Raw genomic sequence first — 22113 nt, forward strand, 5'->3', positions numbered from 1 at the left:
AGCAAGCAACCCCACTGTGTTGTGCAAATCCCTCCTTTGCTCAGGATTCTTCGTAAATGTCATGTGATGCATGGCACCATTGCCCAATTTTTCTTCCATGCTTTAATAGGTCATCTTGGTAGCTTTAGGACTGAGGAGAATGTATAGGAAAAGAATCTTTCTTGACTCTCTAGAACAGGGTCAACAAACTTTTTTCTGTAGAGCGCCCAAGAGTAAGTATTTTAGGTTTTGTGAGCTTTATAGTCTTTCACAACTACACAATTCTGCTTTAGTGTAAAAGCAGTCATAGTTAATACATAGATGAATGGGTGTGTAAGTGTTCCAGTAAAACTTTATTGACAAAATCAGTTGGTAATCCGGATATTGCCTGTGGGCAGTAGGGTACCAACGACTGATCTTAGAATATTGCCTACCTCTCCTGCCACTTTCAATTCCTGTTCATGTGACAGTTACAGCTTAAAAGATAGGAATGGAGAGTGTAGGATTGACAACAATATTATACACTGCCCTCATTTTGTCAATTTTACTTTTTATCACACTTTGATTAAAATTTTATCTTTTCAGTTTTTTTTTTTTTTTTTTTTTTTTACCATTTGAAGAGCACATATTTTGTCTGCACATTACAGAAGAATACAAAAAGTTCAAGTCGCTTTCCCTGGTGTCATCCTGCATCCATAACATCAACATTGTGTTTTTTCAATTTAATTATTGTTTCTAAAATGCATCCTTTAGAGAATAAAGAAAGATGGTGGGAGAAGTAACCATGAAGTAGTTTTCATTATCCAAACCAAAGGAAAGGTAGTTAACTAATGACTTAAATAGAGACATAAACAGGCTTCCCTACTTCCTTATCCCATTAAGATACCATAGGGGACCGAGTTCCTTATTACTTTTTATGTGTATTCCTGATTTTTTTTTTTTTTTTTTTGTGTGTGTGTGTGTGGTTTATTTTTAGATATAATGCATTATAGGCAAATGAATACCGGAAAATGGAGGGAGTTGTCGCTAACTAAAGCTTGTTCATATTGGAAGTGAGTCCTCATTTTGCAAGGTTCCATGGTAACTGAGAGCAAATTTGTTATAAAAGCAGTGTACAAAAAAAGAGGACTTGGACCAAGCAAAATGAGGACTGCCTTAAGTAAATAAATAGGAATCCCATTTCCAAATGTCTGCATTTGCCATATAATTCCTTCTTTTGTGGTCATTAAGGGGAAACAAGAAATCAGTGATTACAGTTATTTCCATTATCTGACATGTCCTCACCAAGGTTTCCTCATTATGCGATGTTAACAGTGTTGAGGTTACTTGAAACCAGCTACAGTTCTAATTAGGAGGCCATCCCGGCTATCTGCATTCTGATTAAATGACGTTGCCTGGAAATCACAGTATGTCTACTCTGTTTCCTCCCCTTGCTCAGATCTCATAAACACAGACTCAATTAAAAAGAGTTTCCTTATCAGGTTTTTATGGGTCATTTAGGTGAATTTATTAAACTCTTAAGTCATGCTGAAAACTGGATGGCAGTGGCTCCGAGGTTGGCAGTGGGATCCAGGACTAAATGTGCAGGACTTGCTCTGATGTTTTAGGGAGTCTAAAATACAAGTCAGAAGAGCCAATGATGGGTCAGGAATCAAGGGAGTTGGTAAAATATGAAGACACTTTACAGAGTAAGGATTGCAGAACAGAGATATGAAAATCAGGATGTTATAGGTTAGTCTATATTTTAGGTGAAAAGCAAAACTGAGTCCAGACCCTCATTATTTCATATCTTCATGATTGAAATAATTCCTTTGTTGACCTTTAGGTCTCACAGTACACCCTTCCCTATTAATTCTCCGTATTATTGCAAATCAGCTTTTTCTTAAATACCCTTCTCATTGTCTTATTCCCTTCCAAAAAAAAGGAGAAAAATCAAGTCCCTACAACCCATCAAATGACTTAATATATCATCTAAATCCCTTTGTCTGTTTTTCACAATCTTGAGTTATTTTACTTATCCTACCTTCTATCCCACTGGTTATTAACATGTATTCCTAATAGATGTAAGCATGTGCCTCTCTCTGCCCAATACTCATGTTCCTTTTCATATATTTCCCACCCACTACCTGCCTATCTTTCACGTCTTTCCCTTCTCTCTCTCTCTCTGTCTTCTTTCTGTCAGTTAGTGTGTCCTCCTAAAACTGTCCATTCATCCCTAGAACTTTCTACTATATTACAGCCCCTTGTTTACTGGCGTATGAATCCTACTGCACTGTGAGATTCTCAATGGGAGACACTTGGCCCTAAGGGTCAAGAACTGATTGATCACTGTGTTTGACACTTAGCAGGCGCTCAGCAAATATTACTGAAGGGATAACTGTCTTATGTTTTTTCTCTCTTGGAATGTTAGACCTTTGCTTTCACAAATGTCCATATCCTACTACTAAATTTCAGGTCCACATAGCCTTCACAACTGTTCAAGACGTACTTGTTGCCCCTGCACACCAGAGTACTTATAATTATCCACATAATCAAGTACATACTCAGTATAGCACTTGGGCACTGGCTCATGACTGTTGTTTGTCTTGGGCTGGTCTCAGCAGTGTTTCAGATGATCGATGAAGGGGAGTTACCAAGTGGAAGGAGTCCCCTCCTAGGTAAAGTTTGCACGGTGTTGGGGAACATACTTAGAATCATATAGTCTTGGAGCTGAAGTGACTTCAGAGATTGTCTTTCCTAGTACCCTAATATAAAATGAATCCCAGACATGTTGACATGTTTAGTGCTTTGCCTTGGTTACTGTCTAGGAAAGTAGGGCCTTGCACAGTTTAATAATAAACAAGGAAGAGAGTACTTGGTAAACATTGGAAGGCGATTTTAAAATCTGAATGGCCCTATTTATGTGGTATTTATTCTCTTCGGTATCCTTGTGTGGCAATGTAAATTGCATTACTCATTACAAAAATCCATATGCCTTTTGGGTGCTACTGTTGGCTTGTTTGTTTTCAACTTATAACAGCAATGATGACCTTGTATAGGGCATTTCCTGAGGATTAATGAGCAGGTGGGGGTTAATGGCTATCAATTCCTCCCAGCTAGTCATCAATCCAAAGGAAGCATGGAAAGCAGAGTCATTAACTGCATTATCAACTTCTGAAATCAAATCTTTCTCCACCTGCCTTGCCTAAGACTTGAGTTTAATAGGCTTGTGATTTTTCAAAAGCTTCTTTAGTTGTTTGCCTTGTCATTAACCTGGAGAGGAAAATATATAGATATTCATGTTAATATTTAAATATATGTAAAAAGAAAAATAAAGATTAATCGTGAGGCTCTGTGGACAGACAGGAAAGTATCATGAGGAGAAAAATAATTTTCCACATTTTAATTAAATATAATTTGAGATGTTCAATCTCTTTTATTTGCTATCCTTTTATTCCCTTTTTCAAACTCATATTCTCTAGAGAAAATCATCCTATTCTGCATCCTGAGAGGCTAAAACACATGACCAGTTTCTGCAATTTAACCTCATTCAGCATTAGATTTTTTGCGGGGTGGTGTCGGGGGGTTCTTACTGGGCTTTTGATTGTGGTTGTCTTAATGGAATATAATTATTTTGTTTATATTCCAGTTGATATTTACTAATATTAATAAGCATGATATGTTCTCTTTTGGCATCAGTTATGATTACCCAAAGTCTTCTAAGACATATATAAACATTAGCAATTCAATTACACTGTCTCAGTGCACTTCCTATAAGAACAAACTATGGCAAAATGAAGAAAAGTTGTGGAGCAGAGAAGTTCTATTTCTTTCTGTTGAGGAAGTTTAGGACACCATTTCATCATACAGTATCCCGATTCTCATATTGCCTCAAATTCTTTAAAGAAATGACATGGGGTGACAAATTGTCGACTGAGTGTCAGTGTTTAAAATATATGGCCAACAACATTGTCAGCAGAGAAGACTTCATTTCAGAACCTTTCCTGATAGGCATTTGTCTTGAATTTACTCAAATCCGGAGCTAGTCCTTAGTTTTGTACTCTCAAAAATTTGATTTTAGTAGCTCATTATGAAAGTTGTAGTCACACTTACTGATCACATACAAAATGGATACATAGAGGAGAGTACCGATTTGCTAAATTGTAGCTAGAACTGTAATAAACCCTTCAAATATTTCCTTCTGTCAAATCTTCTCACGTAGAACTTAAATTTTCTTGAAATCATATCTTAGAGAATGGGATGATAAAACCAATGAATAATCTTGCTATAAAAATACACAATCACATTTATATGAAAATTTGTATATAATTTCAAGAGATTCACAAATTGTTTGAAATCCATTCATGAACTTCTTAGGATCCCATGGGTTGAACTACGAATTTTTATGGAAGAGCAAATTATAATTAAATAAGATGGTTAATGAAAAATAAAACTAAGAAAACTATAGGAATCAAATTGCTTTAGCATCAGATTATAATAGCCTGATGTATTAATCATTCTCTATAATTGGATTTCAGTCGTTACCAGGACTAGACAAATAGCAATAACAATAAAAATGACAAGCATTCATACAGTATTGTTTATGTATCAGGCATTGTTCTGAAAGCGTTAACTCATGCCTCCTCATAACAATAGTGTATGTAAATCAGAGTATCCAAACTCTTGGAAGTTTTACAGATGGGCACTACACACATTTGTATCTGAGTTTTTTAAAAGTCTCTGTATTTCATTAGTGAGTGTCCACTTAACTATATAAGTACTCAGCAATCTACGAGAACCAATATTTTTGTGTGTGTGTGTCTATTCTTTCTTTCTCTCTCTCTCATTTGTTTGTTTCATTCTTTCTTTCATGAATATACACATATGTAGTTTATACGATGTGTCAGGTACACTGGATATAGTATTTAGGACACAGCTTATTGCTGGTAAGGATAAACTTTTACTCTAATCTATTATTTTCAGTCACCCATTTATATGCTGATATTTGGTAATCTACTTCTTGAAAATGTTAATGTATTTATATGTTTTTGTTTGCTTGTGGAGTGGGGGGGAGGCAAGGAATAATTATTAAGCCCTCTCTTTACCATTTATACTAAGTTGTATACCACTTTTATTTATTTATTTATTTATTTATTTATTTTGGTTCACATAATGGGTCTTGTGAATGGGCGTTGATATTAGCTTATCAAACCTGGTCCCTGACTATGAATTGAAACATAGGCTATATTCGATAATGCAATTCAGCAGATATTTACTGAATACCTAGACATCATCCAGTTCCTGTCCTTAGGGAATGTATAAGTGAATAGGTGAAATGTATCCCTAAACATTTAGATTCAAACACAGATTTGGTAACTGCTGTAATCTTGACATTACAGACACTTAGGAGAAGGATGTATGAAAACTGGCCACTAAGACCCAGGAAGGTCTATAAAAATTGTCATTTTAAAATTGGCTCCGAATTTGGGTAGAATTAAAAGGAAAGTCAGAGTCAGATACTGCAGGCCATGGGAAAAACAGGAGCAAGGCTCGGAAGTAAAGTAGGGGTATATTTTTAGAATAAGAAACACACTGCAGCCTAGACTGTATTATGGAGAACAGTGGGAGATAAGACTGAGAAAGCAGTATGGCCCAGCATCAGGGAGTGTCTCACATGACATACTAAGGCAGGAGTTTTCTAGAGAAAACTAGAAATTTGGGGGCAAATTTGGCCGCCAGAGAACATTAGGTAATGGTCTGGAGACACTGTAGATCCTCACAACTGGGGGTGCTACTGGCATCTAGTGGGTAGAGGCAGTAAGGGACTTGGGCTTTATTCTGTAAGCACTGGGGAACTATCGGTGGGCTATGTTTTCCTGAACTGTGATTGTCAAGGTCCCCATGTAGTTGTTATACTAAATCTGTAGTGTTACTTTGATGATCTCGCCCAGGGAATGTACCAAACAAAAAGACCAAATTTGGTGATGAAGAACAGCATGTATCAGTCATTTTGTGGCCCTGCACCTGAACAAAAGAAATAATTAAAAGGAAAGGAAAAGAAGAGAAGTTTTTATGCCTTGGTGGGGCTCCAGACTCAAAAATGTCCGTGCAAAGGAGAATGTAGGCATTGTTACAAACAGGTACATATCTGATCTTTGCAACAGTCTGGTTTCATTTCCGAAAGAATGAACTATCAAGTGATATATGGGGCTTGAGGTTTTAAATGTTTTTCTTTGGTTATGCATTTCAGTATACCAACACAGCAAGCAGCTGCCATGAAAATATATATAAGCACATCCCTGAACAGCTTAAATCCCACCCCTTAATTTGAAAAAACAACTCAGTCATCTAGATTTTATTTCTTCATAAATAATCAACTTCAAAAAGTGAATATAATCAAAAGGATGCAGAAGCAGCCAGAAACTTCGATGCACAGTATGCTTCTCTCTCCTGCATCACGTGAGGCTAAACAAGCAGGAAAACACAAATAAATTTTATTTTTCAGTTTGCCACGTTGTTGGCTATATTTCTGGGTTTGCTTTTCTAACATGAAGTAGATTTGACTTTTTTTTTGCTAAGACAAAGTTGGAGCTGTCACCACCCACTCCAATTCCTTGCCTATTCCAACATTCCTTTGGATTGTACAGAAGAATTAGGAGATCTTCTTTCACCCGTGGATTTTCTAATTAATGGTTCAAAGGAGTTCCAGAAGCAAGAATGTGATGATCAAGTGGTTCCTCCATTTAAAGGGCATTTGAAGATGTTTGACTTTCTGCCTATAATTCTTGTTCTCTGCTCTAAGTGGTTTGATCCAATGGCGCGACCCAAAAGCTAAGTCAAACCTTCTTAATTCTGAAGTACAAGTAGGTGCCAGGTGAACGAGCAAGTCATAAAAACAACTTATGCATCATCTACGTTGGAATTTTCAAGGCAATCATGTTATTTTTAGGCACATACAGCAGAGGGCATTGTTTGGCCAAACTTAAAACAGGGCTGCTATTGACAATAATAGATAAAGACAATGAAATAGGAAAGTCTTATCCTTAAAAAAGAAGAACAGAAAAACCCAAAGTGAGCAAGGAGACAATGAAATGACCTTTCTATTGCTTTTCTCTCCCTAGCTTTTCTTTTTAGGAAAGATTTCTATGAAAATAACTAAAAACTAGGCAAGCATTGTTCCGGAAATTGATATAATTCCTACTATGTGAGTTGAACCCCACTAGGTGCCACAGATAACTTAGTTAATGTGACTTCATTTAGGAACTCAATTAATGTATAGCTTTAACTATCTATAAGCTGCTTCTGTCTGTTTGAACACCCATTGATTTATTCATTCACGCATTTAACAAATGTTTGATGAGTACTTTTTTTCTAGGTAATTACCACTGAATAGGGGAAACAAGAATCTGCTCCATGGAACTTAACATTCCACTCAAATGAGACAGGCAGTAAGAAAATAAACATCTAAGTATATGAGAAAATACCAAATAATGATAAATACTATGATGAAAATGAAATATGATATGATGGACAGTGATAGAGCATCAACTTAGGCTGGGTGAGCAAGAAAGAACTTTCTGAAAGGTCAAATTTAAAGAGAGCCCTGAATGATAAGGAAAACCAACTGCAAAAATGGAAGGACACACGTGTTGTAGGCAGAGGGAACCCTAGTGCAAAGGTCCTGAGTAGGAGATAAAGCTTGGAGATTTTGAGGAATGAAGGAAGTCCAGTGTCGTTGAAGAGAGAAGGAAGATGAAGAAAGATGCAAGGTAAAAGAGGTGGGCAGGCTCAGACCATCATTTGATAGAAGTCGAAACAGTTTGCACTTTGCTCTGTAATGGTATAGAACTAGGAACATTTCCATTAAAGAATGACATAAACATAACCTATGTTTTTAAACTTCACTCTAAATACTATATGAAGAATTAATTGTGGTAAGGTAATTGCAGAAGTAGAGAAACTGGTAAAAGGGTATTTCAGTGGTCCAAGTGAGAAATGAAGATGACCTGGTCTAGAAGAAGACAATGAAGAAAAGTAGATGGATCCACTTATATTTTAGTAGTAGAGTCAGATTTGTAGCGTTGGGCTGCATGTTAATCAAGAAAAAGAAAACTCAAGGAAGATTCTTACATTTTTGCTTCGAGCAACTGGGTGTATGATAGTTGCATTTGTGGTGGTGCATGGGCAGGATTGGGGATCTGCTTTCAGTATATGCTCTGCCATTTAGCGCATGTAATCCTCTCAATGTCTATTTATTAATGTTATTGTCATTACTCACACTTAAGGAAGGTATGGCTTAGGAAGGCCAAATTACCAAAGATCAGTCAGTAATACTAAGCCAACTCTCCAACCCTCCTCACTTCATTCTAAATCTGTTTCTTGTCCAACTAGGTTTTGCTAATATAAATTGGGGGTAGGAGGTGGCTTTCTATGCCTCAACATTGTTCCAAGTTGGGAAGTATAAGATGTCATTAGGGAACCAAGACTGAATGTGTGTTTAGTAGTCCTTTATGTGCAGTTTACAGAGAAGACATAAGCAGTGCTAGAAATCAGAGATGCCTCTTTCCTGATTTGCACATCAGTTTCCAGAGTGATACCCTGTTCGCTCAGTGTATACTGATTTTTTTTTTAATGTGGTCATGTACAGAAGATAATTTTGCCATCACTGGTATTTCGTACTCTACAGGATTTCAACTAGAGCTGATTAATTTGAAAAGTGCATACACATTTCTCAGTAGTCAGATAATCAGATTGAAGATCAGTTCCATTCAGTTCTAAAGTAACGTGAGGGATGTTGATTGTTAATGTCGTCTGACCTTTCCATCAACCAATCTTCTCTCTCCAATTTATTTTACACACAAGGGTAGCACCTTCCTAAAACAATCACCTCATCACATCCTTTCCTGCTTAAGACCTTGGAGTTTCTTCCTAAGTCTCTTCTTTGAAGCAAATCCAGACTCTTCTCGCAAGCATGCAGAGCTTTTCAGTTGGGCCAATTTAACTACCTAAATTCTGCAATGTAAGCTCTGCTTCCATTAAGTCAGCTTTCTTATTATCTTGTGCTCTTTCTCCTTTGCTTTCACACTAGTGTCTTCCTGCCTTTTCTTAAAACTTTCTCTGATGACCTGTGTCTATTTTGATTTCTGACAATGCCTTATGGCATTTAGATATCGAATATATTGAGTCACATTAGTACCTAGATACATATATTTTTTTTTAATTTTTTATGTGTATGCACACATTTCTATTATAGTGCTAACAAGACTGTGCAGTTCTAGAAGGCATGGTCAACTTACTACTCTTATAATCCTTATTTTATCCTCCCCAGAACATAGCAACATGTTGGCTACATGTTTCTATTTTTCTCTCTGCTTCTCTTTTTTTAATATATCATTCTCTCTACTCACTGCTTCTTCTTATCTGATGTCACCTCTAGACATTGTTTTGTTTTCCTAAATCTCAGTTTCTTAAAATCCCAACAGTTTCTAGAAACATTGCAAGGTCAGTGTATTTAGCCAAACAGCCTCCTTTTGATTTGACAGGTTGATTTCCTGGGTTATAGCCATTTCAATGTTGTATCATTTCTATTACATTTGCCTAGAGCATCAGCCCTGGGCATATTTACAAAAATTGTATTTTCTCTGAAAATCTACAGAACCTCATATTCATGCGTAATGGTGGAGAAAGCACAACATATTTATAAAATTGGGTTTCAAATGAGAAAAAAATGAACTACATTAAGAAATATTTGTATGATAAATTTGATTTGGAGAGGTGTTATTTAATTTGTTTTTCCTTTCCTTGTGTATTCTAGCATTCTTTAAAATTTAAAGAGATCCAGAGAAATGACTACAGCAGAAAGCCTTAGCATGATGGGGATAAGTCTCACTTCCTTTCTTAGAAGCAGATCATGTTGCTTCAGCTTACTTTGTTTCCTTTGATAGGTCTCACACTTATAATAGTATAAGAAATCAGAATTTTTCTACTGTCTTATTTGTCTTTGCTTTGCTGTTAGTTAGGGGAAGAGGGATATAGCAAGAGAAAAAGGCAGGAAGAGAAAGAAAGAAAGAGAAGGAAGGAAGAAAGGAAGGAAGGAAGGAAGGAAGGAAGGAAGGAAGGAAGGAAGGAAGGAAGGAAGGAAGGAAGGAAGGAAGGAAAGAAAGAGGGAGAGAAGAGAATGAATGTGAAAGTATCAGGAAAGGTTTGATTGTAAGTAACCAGACAAAAATGATAACTATACGGTAAGGAATGGTTATTTTACATAATAAGAAAATACATAGGAAGCCAGTTTCAAGATTCATTAATTCATCTGCTTATCACATAGAAACAAATGCAAATGCTTTCCATCTTTCCATTTTTCCATCCTTGGCATGTCAGCTTTGTTATCAGACTGCCTCCTTTCTTGGCCACAAGATGGCTGCAGCAACTCTAGGCATCTTTACTCACAAGTATATCCAGAAACAGAATAAAGAACTACTTCTTCCCCATGTTTTTCTTCTTATTTTGGGGAGGGGAAAAAAAAAAGTTTCCCACACCTTCGCAGCTGACTTCTCTTCACATCTCATTGGTCAAATTATGTCACATGACCAGACTTAATCAGTCTCTGTAAATAGGATTGGTACAGCCAACATTTGTTTAGGCTAGGCCTCAGCAAACTATAGTCCAAAAGTCAGCCCACCACCTGTTTTTGTATGCTCTGTGAACTGAGAATGACTTTTTAAACAGCTGAAAACATTTTTAAAGAATACTTTAAAATGTGAAAATTATGAAATTCAAATTTCATATTTCAAATTTCAATGCCGATAATAGTTTAATTGAAACATGGCCATACCCATTAATTTACCGTTTGTCCATAGCTTCTTTCAAATTATAATGACAGACTTGAGTAGTTGCAGCAAGAAACCATGTGGCCTATAAAACCTGGAATATCTGGCCCTTTACAGAAAAAGTTTGCCTAGTCCTAGCTTAAACCAAATTCTCTTCACACATTGTGTTGGGTCAGCCTCTCCCAAAGTAGATGATGTAGTTTTAGTTTCTTGATTTATTTATTTTTTTTTCAGATGGGAGTGAATTTTCCTGAACATAATTTTCTTAGGGTAGAGTAAGGGAGTAAGTAGGATGTTGATTAGGCCACAAATGTGAAGAGAGGGCAAAGGGGTTGGGGAAAGAAAGAGCAATAGCGAGAGCAAGAGAGAGAGAGATTGATATCCAAGCACATTTTAAATAAATAACCCTCCTTAGTATTGCATAAAGATGTCTCCCAAAACATCCCTGACACAACCTGTTGACAAGACAGTGCTGAGTTTATTGCTCACTATGGTAGGGTAGAACACCACCTCACAAAGGTTTGGGAGTGTCTGACAGGAACGGTGAAGATTAGACCAGAATTTACTGTAGATTGAATTTTAGGATGCTTTTTTTAGGAAACATTTTTAGGATGTTTGATTTTAGGATGCTTTTTCAACATGGGAACTTGATGAGGATTGCATAAGAATTATGATACAGCAATCCAGGATTAGTGAAAAGAGCAAGGTGAGGTGACAGATTCAAAGAATCTTAGAGCACAGACTTTTATTAGTGCTTTCCTAAAGAGTTGATGGATCTTTGGGTTCCTATAAGGACAATGAAACAAATAGTTTGCTTTGGCAGGAGAGTATCAGAAGAAGATAGCGATGCTAATAAAGACAGTGGAAGAACAAAGTCATGTTGATGTCAGTGGTAGGGTATGGTATGGAGGTCTCAGTGTCCAGGCTGAGTGGGGGGTAAACTCTTCTGGTTCAGTGTTTATGGAGGTTTGTTGTTGTTACCTACGGATGTGAATGTAGCTGTCTGTTGAGGTGGGCAGTTGGGTGCTTGTGTTTAAATTTATCTTTCTCCCACCTCACTTCCAAATGAGTTCCAATGTCTATACACAGTTTATGCTGACTTAGCAATGATACTGTGCTAAATAAATCATCCTCATTAGCTACTCTCTCCTGCTCAGTTCCTTCTGTGTCTCTCAGTGCACTGGAGCATGGGTAGGGGAAGAAGAAAGATCTGTTGACAAAGTCAAGATATCCTCTGGGCCAAGGCTAAAAGTATTATAGTTTAATTCAAAACCCACACAAATCCATTTGTAAATAAATGCTGTCAGATGACATTGTAATAGATAGTGCATACCTTTAAATTGATTTCCTTTTGATGTGATAAAAACATCTTATAAAAGAGATGTTGAAACGTGGCTTTTGATGTAAAGTAACATAATTTAGATTTTAAAATAGAAAACCTTTTGTTGATAGTAGTTTATTCAATTCAGTGCATGCACCAAGCATTATTTGCTGTAGGTTATAAATCAGCTTTGAGCCAGTTATAATTCATAAATCGTTACTTATGACTGATTTATGGGAAAGCCCATTAATTGCAACTACAAAAAGACCTTGAAGTAAGCAAGAAGCAGAAAATAAAACAGGCTGGGGATTGAAAAAGGATAGACATGCATACTCTACAATTAATGGCAAGGTATCATGTTTGCATAAGTTTTACTGATAGCGAATTTCTAATCATGCCAGTTAATCCTTACCAGAACTTTGAATAATAAATAGTATGGTGACTCCTATCTTATATGAGAGGGAGAAACTGAGTGTCCCATCATTTTGTGTTTAACATGTATTAACTATTTATTATATATCATTTATTGTGAGCCAGTAACATTACATATATTATGTGACAGCCTTAACAAAAGCCTTTGAGTACAGAACATGACTGTTTCCCTTTTACAGATGAGGAAAATAAAGTATAGAAAGGAGAAGTGACTTTCTCAATTGTAAGGTCATGGAGATTTAAGCAGGCATGTGAAATCAGGAAGTCTCACACCAGAGCCTTCTCTCTTGGCCAGTAGACATGGCTGTGTTTGCTATTTTACATTTGAAAGAGGAAAAAGTTAGCAGCAAATGGCAGAGTAAAGAATTATTGCCTTCACTTCTGTGCTATTTCCAGTTAACCAATTATTTCAACCCGTGTTGCCACAGACCCTAAGATTCTGAGGAGAGTTAGGGGGTGAGAGGTAAGAGGCAGAATGGGGAAGCAGGACCCTAGGACCCCAATCCTAAAAACCATCATCAATCAGTTAATGTATCAGGGATTTTACGTGCTATTCCTTTTTTGTTTGTTTGTTTTTTTAATTCCCAATTACCTTAAGAAGTGTGGGTTCAGGGGAAAGTAACATATGTAATATTATACAAGTCAGACAAGTGAAAAATTTTCAATGGTCATGATTGCTGGAAATTGAAATAGCATTCTATTTAAAATGGAAACCTGAAAGGGTTTTTAAGGTCATTTTTAAATTTACAATGAAGGATCTAACTCAGAGTGTGAAGCCTACCAACTATATAATTATCTATAAAGCCATCAAAGAATTAATTGATGAGTAGGGCCCCGCTATTTTGCAATTGATTGTTTTAAAATGTAGATTTTATTTTTATTCAGGTATGGTGAGGCCAACAGATCAGACGACAACTACCATTAAAAAGATATGTATATATACCAGGGGTGCCAAAAAAATGTATACAAGTGGACACTTGGTCAACGTTGCTCAAGCAGTAGTTCACCGTAATCAGAAGTGTCTGGACGCTGATGGTAACCACTTTGAGCACCTCTTGTAATTGCAGAAATCAAATGTGACTTGTATTTTTTGTTATTGATATATACTATTACAATTGTAATAGTTTTTTTCCTTCCTTAAAATCTGTATATATTTTTTGGCCCTCTCTTTGTATATTTACTGACTGTTCTTAAGAGGAGAGCGCATGCCATGCCACACAGGGGCCACACGGGGAAGTGCCAGGCTTGGTCAGTAGGTAGGAGCAAGGGGAAAACGTGAGCAAGAGCCTCCCTCCAATGTGTATCTGAGGGAAGGCAAGGTAAACAGTATTAGGACTGGCTAGTGTGAATAACTTCAATGGGTGCTGAACAGAGAGGCTCTCCCTAGGTGCCTAGTATCTAGCCCGAGGATGGTTAGGGCAGAAGGATAGTGGTCACAGTGTAAAAGCCCTGTGAGACCCCAACAAAGGACTTGAGTGGCGTATGGGTTTCAGATTGATTGGTTTGAATATGAACGGCGTGTGTGTGGACATGAATACTACATCAGTACATATCACTACATGTAGGCAAAGAGTTGTCATTAAATAGTGCCTGTTGTGCACATTTTCAACAGCCATTTTATTGAGTACCTACAGAATGTCAGGTGCTGTGTTGGCAGAAGCCTAAGAAGAGACCATCAGACATGGCCTGTGTCCTCACAGATTTCACAGGGACAAATGATCTTAGTCCTGGAGAGTGTGAAAAGTCAGCCTGGAACCACAATAGCCATGAGGAGGGAAGTAATCAGTCTGCCTGAGAAGTCTAGGAAATGAAATACTAACTCAGAACCTTAAGTCAAGTTCCTTTGCTGCCATCAGGAAGGAGACAAAAATACGCCTCTGAAGCCTGAAAGGAATCTGTGACTTTACACTTAACTTTCTTGAGATTCAGGTCCCTTTTAGTGGTTTTGTGAATGTGGATCTAGGTTTAAGGATTGTTAATGACAGCTGCCTTTTTCTGAGTAAGGAACTCCTATTACTGGAAAATAGTCTCTTCTCCATCTTGTTGGACTCACTTTGAAAAAGTAGTTATTTCCAAATGCTAATTAACATGGAGAACCTCACCATCAGCAGAAGAATTATATCCTACAGAAGAGCCAGCCCTTCCTGCTTCAGGCCCTTGGGTAGTGGGCAAGGAATTGATGGCAAGGTAACTGGACCTGTCTCTGGCATTGACTTTTTCTGTCCAAGGCTCTCTTGGAACCACAGGAAGATCTTTTTAATTGGTTCTTCTTGCAACTAGTTTCTTCCAAAGATGTTCTCTTTCCCATATTAGTCCAACATGACCATTCTTAAAAACAAAGCTGATGGATAACATTCCACTCTAAAAATAAAACATGTCACCTGGAGGATTCCTAAGTTTGACAAAACTCTTGGAAGTCTGGACCTGATCTCATCCCAGCACCTTTCTCTTTCCCAGGCTTTCCATTCTTCTGCCACAGGGAACATTTCATGGTTCCGTGGAGGTACTAGCATCTTTCACGTGTCCTTGTCTGGACCTAGGCCAGTCTCTCGGCCTGAATTGCTCCCCTTTCCTTTCTTTACCAGCTTCTACAAACTCGAGATCAGATGACCCTTTTCTTTGAAAATTCTGATTTACCAGCACAAATTGAGTTGTCCTGACATCAGTCCCCAGTGCCCATTTGGCCTGGTGTCAAGAACATATAGCACAATATGTTATTGTTCTTCATCTGTTTGCCGATTTATTTCACCTCTTGAAGTATCATTCTCTCAGAGGTCAGGTTTATGTTCTACTTTATAAGCCCAGAACTCAGTAAAATGTCTGGCTAAAGGCAACAACAAAAACCAGGATAATAATAGCAATAATAATAATAAAATCTGACATGTATGGAGTTCTTACAATGTGGGAGGCATTATTCTAAGTGCTTTATCTGCATTAAGTAATTTTGCCTGCACAATAGTACCAAGGGGCATAATATCATTTCCATTTTTCAAGGGAGAGACCGAGCCATGGAGAGGATAAGTAACTTTGCTAAGGTGACACATCATAAGTACTAAATTAGTGCTTTTTGAATTGGAATGTGGTCAGCTCCCTCCCCTCGCCCCGTTTTTTCTTTCCAAGAGATTAATAGCAGAGCACTGTTTATTGAGATGAGAGATTAGGGAGAAGTCATTACACAGGTGCCCAATCCATGATAAGCCAGTGGAGTGGGGCATATACTGGGTAACATAAGTTCCTTTGGAATGCCTCCTTGTGTTGGAAGAGATGCAGAAAGTCAGTTATTTTACTTCTTTTACCAGTAAGAATAGGGACGTGAGGTTGTAATAGTTCTGTTATACGAAAGTATTTCTGTAAAAAATATTATGTTTCATGTGAAATGATTTAATCTGTGATATGTCTGCCGTTAGGTAACCGTCGGCTATATTATAATGAAAGAGCTTTTGTCCACAAAACTCTATAGAAGTTTATGTACATTTGTGCATATCACCATTTCAGTGTATCTTCACAGGTACCATAAGTTAAGTCGCCAGTGTTTTCAGCCATGTTCACCCCAAAGGAAAGGTATTTTCAAGAAATTAATTACAAAAAAATAAAACATATATGTCTATGTTGCCCTCATTTTCTCAGCAATCTTTTTGTGGAGTGTCCGAGAGCTTGTGTCCTAGACCAGTCAGATGAACATCTGAGCCCTGGTTCTGTACTTCCTAACCATATGAATTTATACATGTTACTTCTCCTATGATAAATTTCTTCATCTAGAAAATGGAGTGTGCAACAGTTCCTGCCTCAGAGAGGAGCGCTGTAAGGATTAGAAAGGATCAGGCCCTGCAACGTGTGCCATTGCAAAAGGCCCCATTCTCAGAAGGGCTCACACTTGGTTTAATGCTCTGTTGTTACTGATTTGAAATTTGTAAGGATTATTAACAAAGCAAACGCCTATTTTCATTTTACACTGGGCCCCACACAGTATGTAGCCATTCCTGGGTAGGATTGTTTGTGAAGTCTGTAGCCAATGGTGCCTGGCACGTAGAATGAGCCCAAATAAAATGTTAGCTATTATTAATTTTACAAAGGGTCTTTTAGTTGGTGGGGTATAGCCCCCAAATTCTATTTTCTGACCTTTTCCAATCTGGTCTAGACATTGAATCTGACGGTGGGTTACATCTCATATGTCCTCCTGCATTTGGGTTATACATGGTTGATTAATACTATTTTAAGGCCCTCCCCCTCATTATTCCATTTCTCTGTGATTGCACACCTGATGGAATATGGGGTGTGGTAGGCTGCAAATCTGAGGTACAGAAACATTTTTTTTCTAAAAATATGAGACATCACTCAATGAGGGACATTAGATTTGTTGTTGATTTCTAGGTTGAGAAATGATGTATTTAGCTGACACACTGTTTCACTGACCTTGTTCTAAAAAGACATTGTGGGAAAGACCTAATGATCTTTTCTTTTTTCTTTCTTTCTTCCTTTTTTTTTGTTTTTGTTTGTTTGTTTGTTTGTTTTTTGTTTGTTTTTTTGTTTGTTTGTTTGTAGCACAGACTATTTGAACTGCAGAAGGACCGACACCAGATAAAGTATGAATGTTGAACAAGATGACCTTACATCCACAGCAGATAATGATAGGTCCTAGGTTTAACAGGGCCCTATTTGACCCCCTGCTTGTGGTGCTGCTGGCTCTTCAGCTTCTTGTGGTGGCTGGTCTGGTGCGGGCTCAAACCTGCCCTTCCGTCTGCTCCTGCAGCAACCAGTTTAGCAAAGTGATTTGCGTTCGAAAAAACCTACGTGAGGTTCCAGATGGCATTTCCACAAACACTCGGCTGCTGAACCTCCATGAGAACCAAATCCAGATCATCAAAGTGAACAGCTTCAAGCACTTGAGGCACTTGGAAATCCTACAGTTGAGTAGGAATCATATTAGAACAATTGAAATCGGGGCCTTTAATGGTCTGGCGAACCTCAACACTCTGGAACTCTTTGACAATCGTCTTACTACCATCCCAAATGGAGCTTTTGTATATTTGTCCAAACTGAAGGAGCTCTGGTTGCGAAACAACCCCATCGAAAGCATCCCTTCTTATGCTTTTAACAGAATCCCTTCTTTGCGCCGGCTGGACTTAGGGGAATTGAAGAGGCTTTCATACATCTCAGAAGGTGCCTTTGAAGGTCTGTCCAACTTGAGGTATTTGAACCTTGCCATGTGCAATCTCCGGGAAATCCCTAACCTCACGCCACTCATAAAGCTAGATGAGCTGGATCTTTCTGGGAATCATTTGTCTGCCATCAGGCCTGGCTCCTTCCAGGGGTTGATGCACCTTCAAAAACTGTGGATGATACAGTCCCAGATTCAAGTGATTGAACGGAATGCCTTCGATAACCTTCAGTCCCTAGTGGAGATCAACCTGGCACACAACAATCTAACGTTACTGCCTCATGACCTCTTCACACCCTTGCATCATCTAGAGCGGATACACTTACATCACAACCCTTGGAACTGTAACTGTGACATCTTGTGGCTCAGCTGGTGGATAAAAGACATGGCCCCCTCCAACACAGCTTGTTGTGCTCGATGTAACACTCCTCCCAATCTGAAAGGGAGGTACATCGGGGAGCTCGACCAGAATTATTTCACATGCTATGCTCCTGTGATTGTGGAGCCCCCAGCAGACCTTAATGTCACTGAAGGCATGGCAGCTGAGCTGAAATGTCGGGCCTCCACCTCCCTGACCTCCGTATCTTGGATTACTCCAAATGGAACAGTCATGACCCATGGGGCGTACAAAGTGAGGATAGCTGTGCTCAGCGATGGCACGTTAAATTTCACAAATGTAACTGTGCAAGATACAGGCATGTACACATGTATGGTGAGTAATTCTGTTGGAAATACCACTGCTTCAGCCACCCTGAATGTTACTGCAGCAACCACTACTCCCTTCACTTACTTTTCAACCGTTACAGTTGAGACTATGGAACCTTCTCAGGATGAGGCACGGACCACAGATAACAATGTAGGTCCCACTCCAGTGATTGACTGGGAAACCACCAATGTGACCACCTCTCTCACGCCACAGAGCACAAGGTCAACAGAAAAAACATTCACCATCCCGGTGACTGATATAAACAGTGGGATCCCAGGAATTGATGAGGTCATGAAGACTACCAAAATCATCATTGGCTGTTTCGTGGCCATCACACTCATGGCTGCAGTGATGCTGGTCATTTTCTACAAGATGAGGAAGCAGCACCATAGGCAAAACCATCACGCCCCAACAAGGACTGTTGAAATCATTAATGTGGATGATGAGATTACAGGAGACACACCCATGGAAAGCCACCTGCCCATGCCTGCTATTGAGCATGAGCACCTAAATCACTATAACTCTTACAAATCTCCCTTCAACCACACAACAACAGTTAACACAATAAATTCAATACACAGTTCAGTGCATGAACCGTTATTGATCCGAATGAACTCTAAAGACAATGTACAAGAGACTCAAATCTAAAACATTTACAGAGTTACAGAAAACAAACAAAAGACAGTTTATTAAAAATGACACAAATGACTGGGCTAAATCTACTGTTTCAAAAAGTGTCTTTACAAAAAACAAAAACAAAAAAGAAAAGAAATTTATTTATTAAAAATTCTATTGTGATCTAAAGCAGACAAAATTATGTGTATTCCTCAGAACCTGTTTTTGCTGCACTTATTTACTATTTCCCCACACCTCGTCCCTACCTTCCCTGATTGCCATATTTTTCATAGGAGATCTCAATTCCCTAAGAAGCTGGTCTAGACAATTTTGTAAGAATTCTGTTACACTTAAGATTTTTATGGTGAATTCTAGTGGTGAGATCCAGTCTATTTTGTCTTTTTTTCTCTTTTATTTTCCCCCTCATCTCCTTATAAGTAGTCCATTGGGGAATGCAATATTAGAAATAGATTTTTAAGAGAGAATGAGGAAAAAAATGCAAGATCTTATATTTTTCATGTAATGACCTGTTCTGTATTTATGAGGAGGACCAATCAATGGAAAAAGAAAAAGGAAAAAAAAAAAAGAGTAAGCAAACAGATTAGTTTACATATGAACATCTATAAAACCCATGATCTTTTAAACAACTCTAGAACCACAATTTGTAGTTCAAAAGCTAAAAATAAGATTATAAATAAAATATTGTTGGTTTTTCTGTACCTGGACACAACTCATTTGTAGTATGGCTCAAATGTGAGAAAGTTGAAGGTAATTATATTTACTACTTTCTAAGAAAGAAAATACTACAGTATTCCTCAATCACAGCATCAGTCTCCATGGGGTCCTATTTCATTTGTTGACTTGAGTTTTAGATCTATATATTCAAGGATGCTGTGGTATTTTTCCCTCTCATTAGGGTCACCCTTTGTAGAATGCTCAGATTAAAAAATGATTTTGTGAAGTAAATTCAATTCCACTTGGAAGAAAGTTTCAGTATAATTTATTCACCGTCTTGTAAAATTCTACTGGCTAGACAAAGCATGTCCACAGAATGTGAAGGTATTTTATATTATCCAAGTTGAAAAATCACTTTTGGTGCTCAGTGTCAGCAAATTCAGTACTATTTAACAATAAGTATTAAAGACCTATTATGTGTTAAACACCGATTTAGTGTGGGTACACAACTGACAAGACCTGGTTCCTGCCATTCAGTTACTCACCAGCTACATCATATATGATTAAACAAATATCCATTTATTATTGGGGATCAGCTTTAATTTTATTGTTATATGAAAAGTTGCAAATTGTGACCCTGGAGATTCACAACATCAGGTTACAGTTAGTACAGAAAACTTATTGATTCATGGTTTCTTCCATCCTTTTGGAAGAGCTGACTTTCTTCTTCCAAATGCAGATTGCAGAGCTTAAGGAAGTATGAGTAAGGAATTTTCGGTGAACAGATGTATGCATACCAAGAGATAACAATGCTAAGATAGTGGTTATTCACTAAAGGTTTTGAAGGAACTGGGAAAAAAATTAGGTATGAGAACATACACTGGTTTCCAACTAAAAAAGTAACTTGCTGGATATTGGAAACTTGTCACCCTCCTGATATTTTAATATAGTATGTGTATGACTATTGTCTTTATGTGAAGCAAAGTGAAAATGTACACCTCTTATTACTGATTCTTTTTTTTTAAATTAAATTTATTGGGGTGACAATTGTTAGTAAATTTACGTAGATTTCAGGTGTACAATTCTGTATTACATCATCTATAAATCCGTAACCTCGTTGGTAAAACAAGGGTAGGCCATGCTAGAGCATACTTCCTCTCCTAATGGATGAGCTGCTTGGATACTCACACTTAACTCTGCAGGCTGGACCTCATGTCAGGGTTTTGTGATCTCCAGGTGTGAAAAATCAATCATTACTCACAAAGTAGGTAGAGAACAGGAAGGAAGAGATAACGAATGAATGAGATCATACAAGGGTCTTACCTCTATTTTTCTATCACCATTCTCCAGCGGATCTTTCCTCTCTCATTCTCTACCTTCCATGATTCACATTTGCTTTTACTGGGGAGAAGACTGGAGAAAAGGAAAAACACACATTGACTGTCATTTGTGAAGCTATTCAGTTTCGAATGTGTTGAATATATTCCTGAGGTACAAACAATAGAACAAACAAACAAAAACACCAAGGAATATCTAGCGGGTACAAAGAAGACTGGTATAAATCACCAAACTTTGTCTCTGCTAACGCTAAATCATCTTTCATCTTGAGTTTATAATTTCTATGGAGTGAGATCCTGCACACAATTCCCCTTGACTGGGAGGGCTGGAGGAATAGTTAGATAAAATCTACCAAATAAAATCAAAGGTGAACTCGAACTAAAAAAGTTAGGTAAGAAACTAAAGTATACAATTCAGTCCCATAGGAGATTATAGTTGCCCTAATAAGTACATTTTAGAAAAAATGACATATATATATATATATATATATATATATATATATATATATATATATATATATATATATATAATCGGTTAAGCCAACCTTTACTTTCACAGTAAATTTAGAAACACTTTTGACCAAAGGTCCTTATTGCAGATATTGGGATTGGCTACAATTGTATTATTTAAAGGACACTAAAACAAGATCTAGATGTTTATGATTAGCAGTATCTGCATTTACTCCAATGTACTTGACTTTTGGCCCCTCAGTACAGCAGCTGCACTCGTGTATGGAGACCATCACACACTGTGATGTAACTGGTTAAACATTTGGTGTATCCTTGTAGCAAAACACAATTCAGAATTGATCATTCTTTTTATTCTATCCAAAGGCAGCTAGGTAGCAGTATTCTTAAATACTTACCCCAAATATGCTATTTATAATTAAACAAGTTAAGGTAGCCTCATAATTTTAGTATATATATATATATATATATATATATATATATATATATATATATATATATATATATATATTCCTACTAAAGGTACGCAGTTTGCTTTGGAGGATACATCAAGGATGTTATAGAAAGAAGATTTCCCAACCTGTTTTTTCTATTTAGGAGTGTTTCTCTTGTACCTC

At 37.4% G+C, this 22113-nt stretch overlaps 1 protein-coding gene across 17 annotated transcripts in view; it reads left to right on the plus strand.

Annotated features, from left to right (window-relative positions):
* Positions 1-21404, plus strand: part of LRRC4C (leucine rich repeat containing 4C) — a 1068826-nt gene extending 1047422 nt beyond the window's left edge. For 15 of the 17 annotated variants that reach the window (XM_081062636.1, XM_081062635.1, XM_081062634.1 and 12 more), the window contains one exon: positions 17080-21404. In XM_081062636.1, coding sequence (XP_080918762.1) covers positions 17127-19049 — 1923 coding nt within the window. In that variant the 5' untranslated portion in view covers positions 17080-17126 and the 3' untranslated portion in view covers positions 19050-21404. The remainder of the gene's footprint in view (positions 1-17079) is intronic. The other 2 variants (XM_081062630.1, XM_081062628.1) reach the window with 1 other exon arrangement.
* The last annotated feature ends 709 nt before the right edge of the window (positions 21405-22113 follow it).

The sequence above is a fragment of the Rhinolophus hipposideros genome, assembly GCF_964194185.1.
Source record: "Rhinolophus hipposideros genome assembly, chromosome: 10".
Classification (NCBI taxonomy): Eukaryota; Metazoa; Chordata; class Mammalia; order Chiroptera; family Rhinolophidae; genus Rhinolophus; species Rhinolophus hipposideros.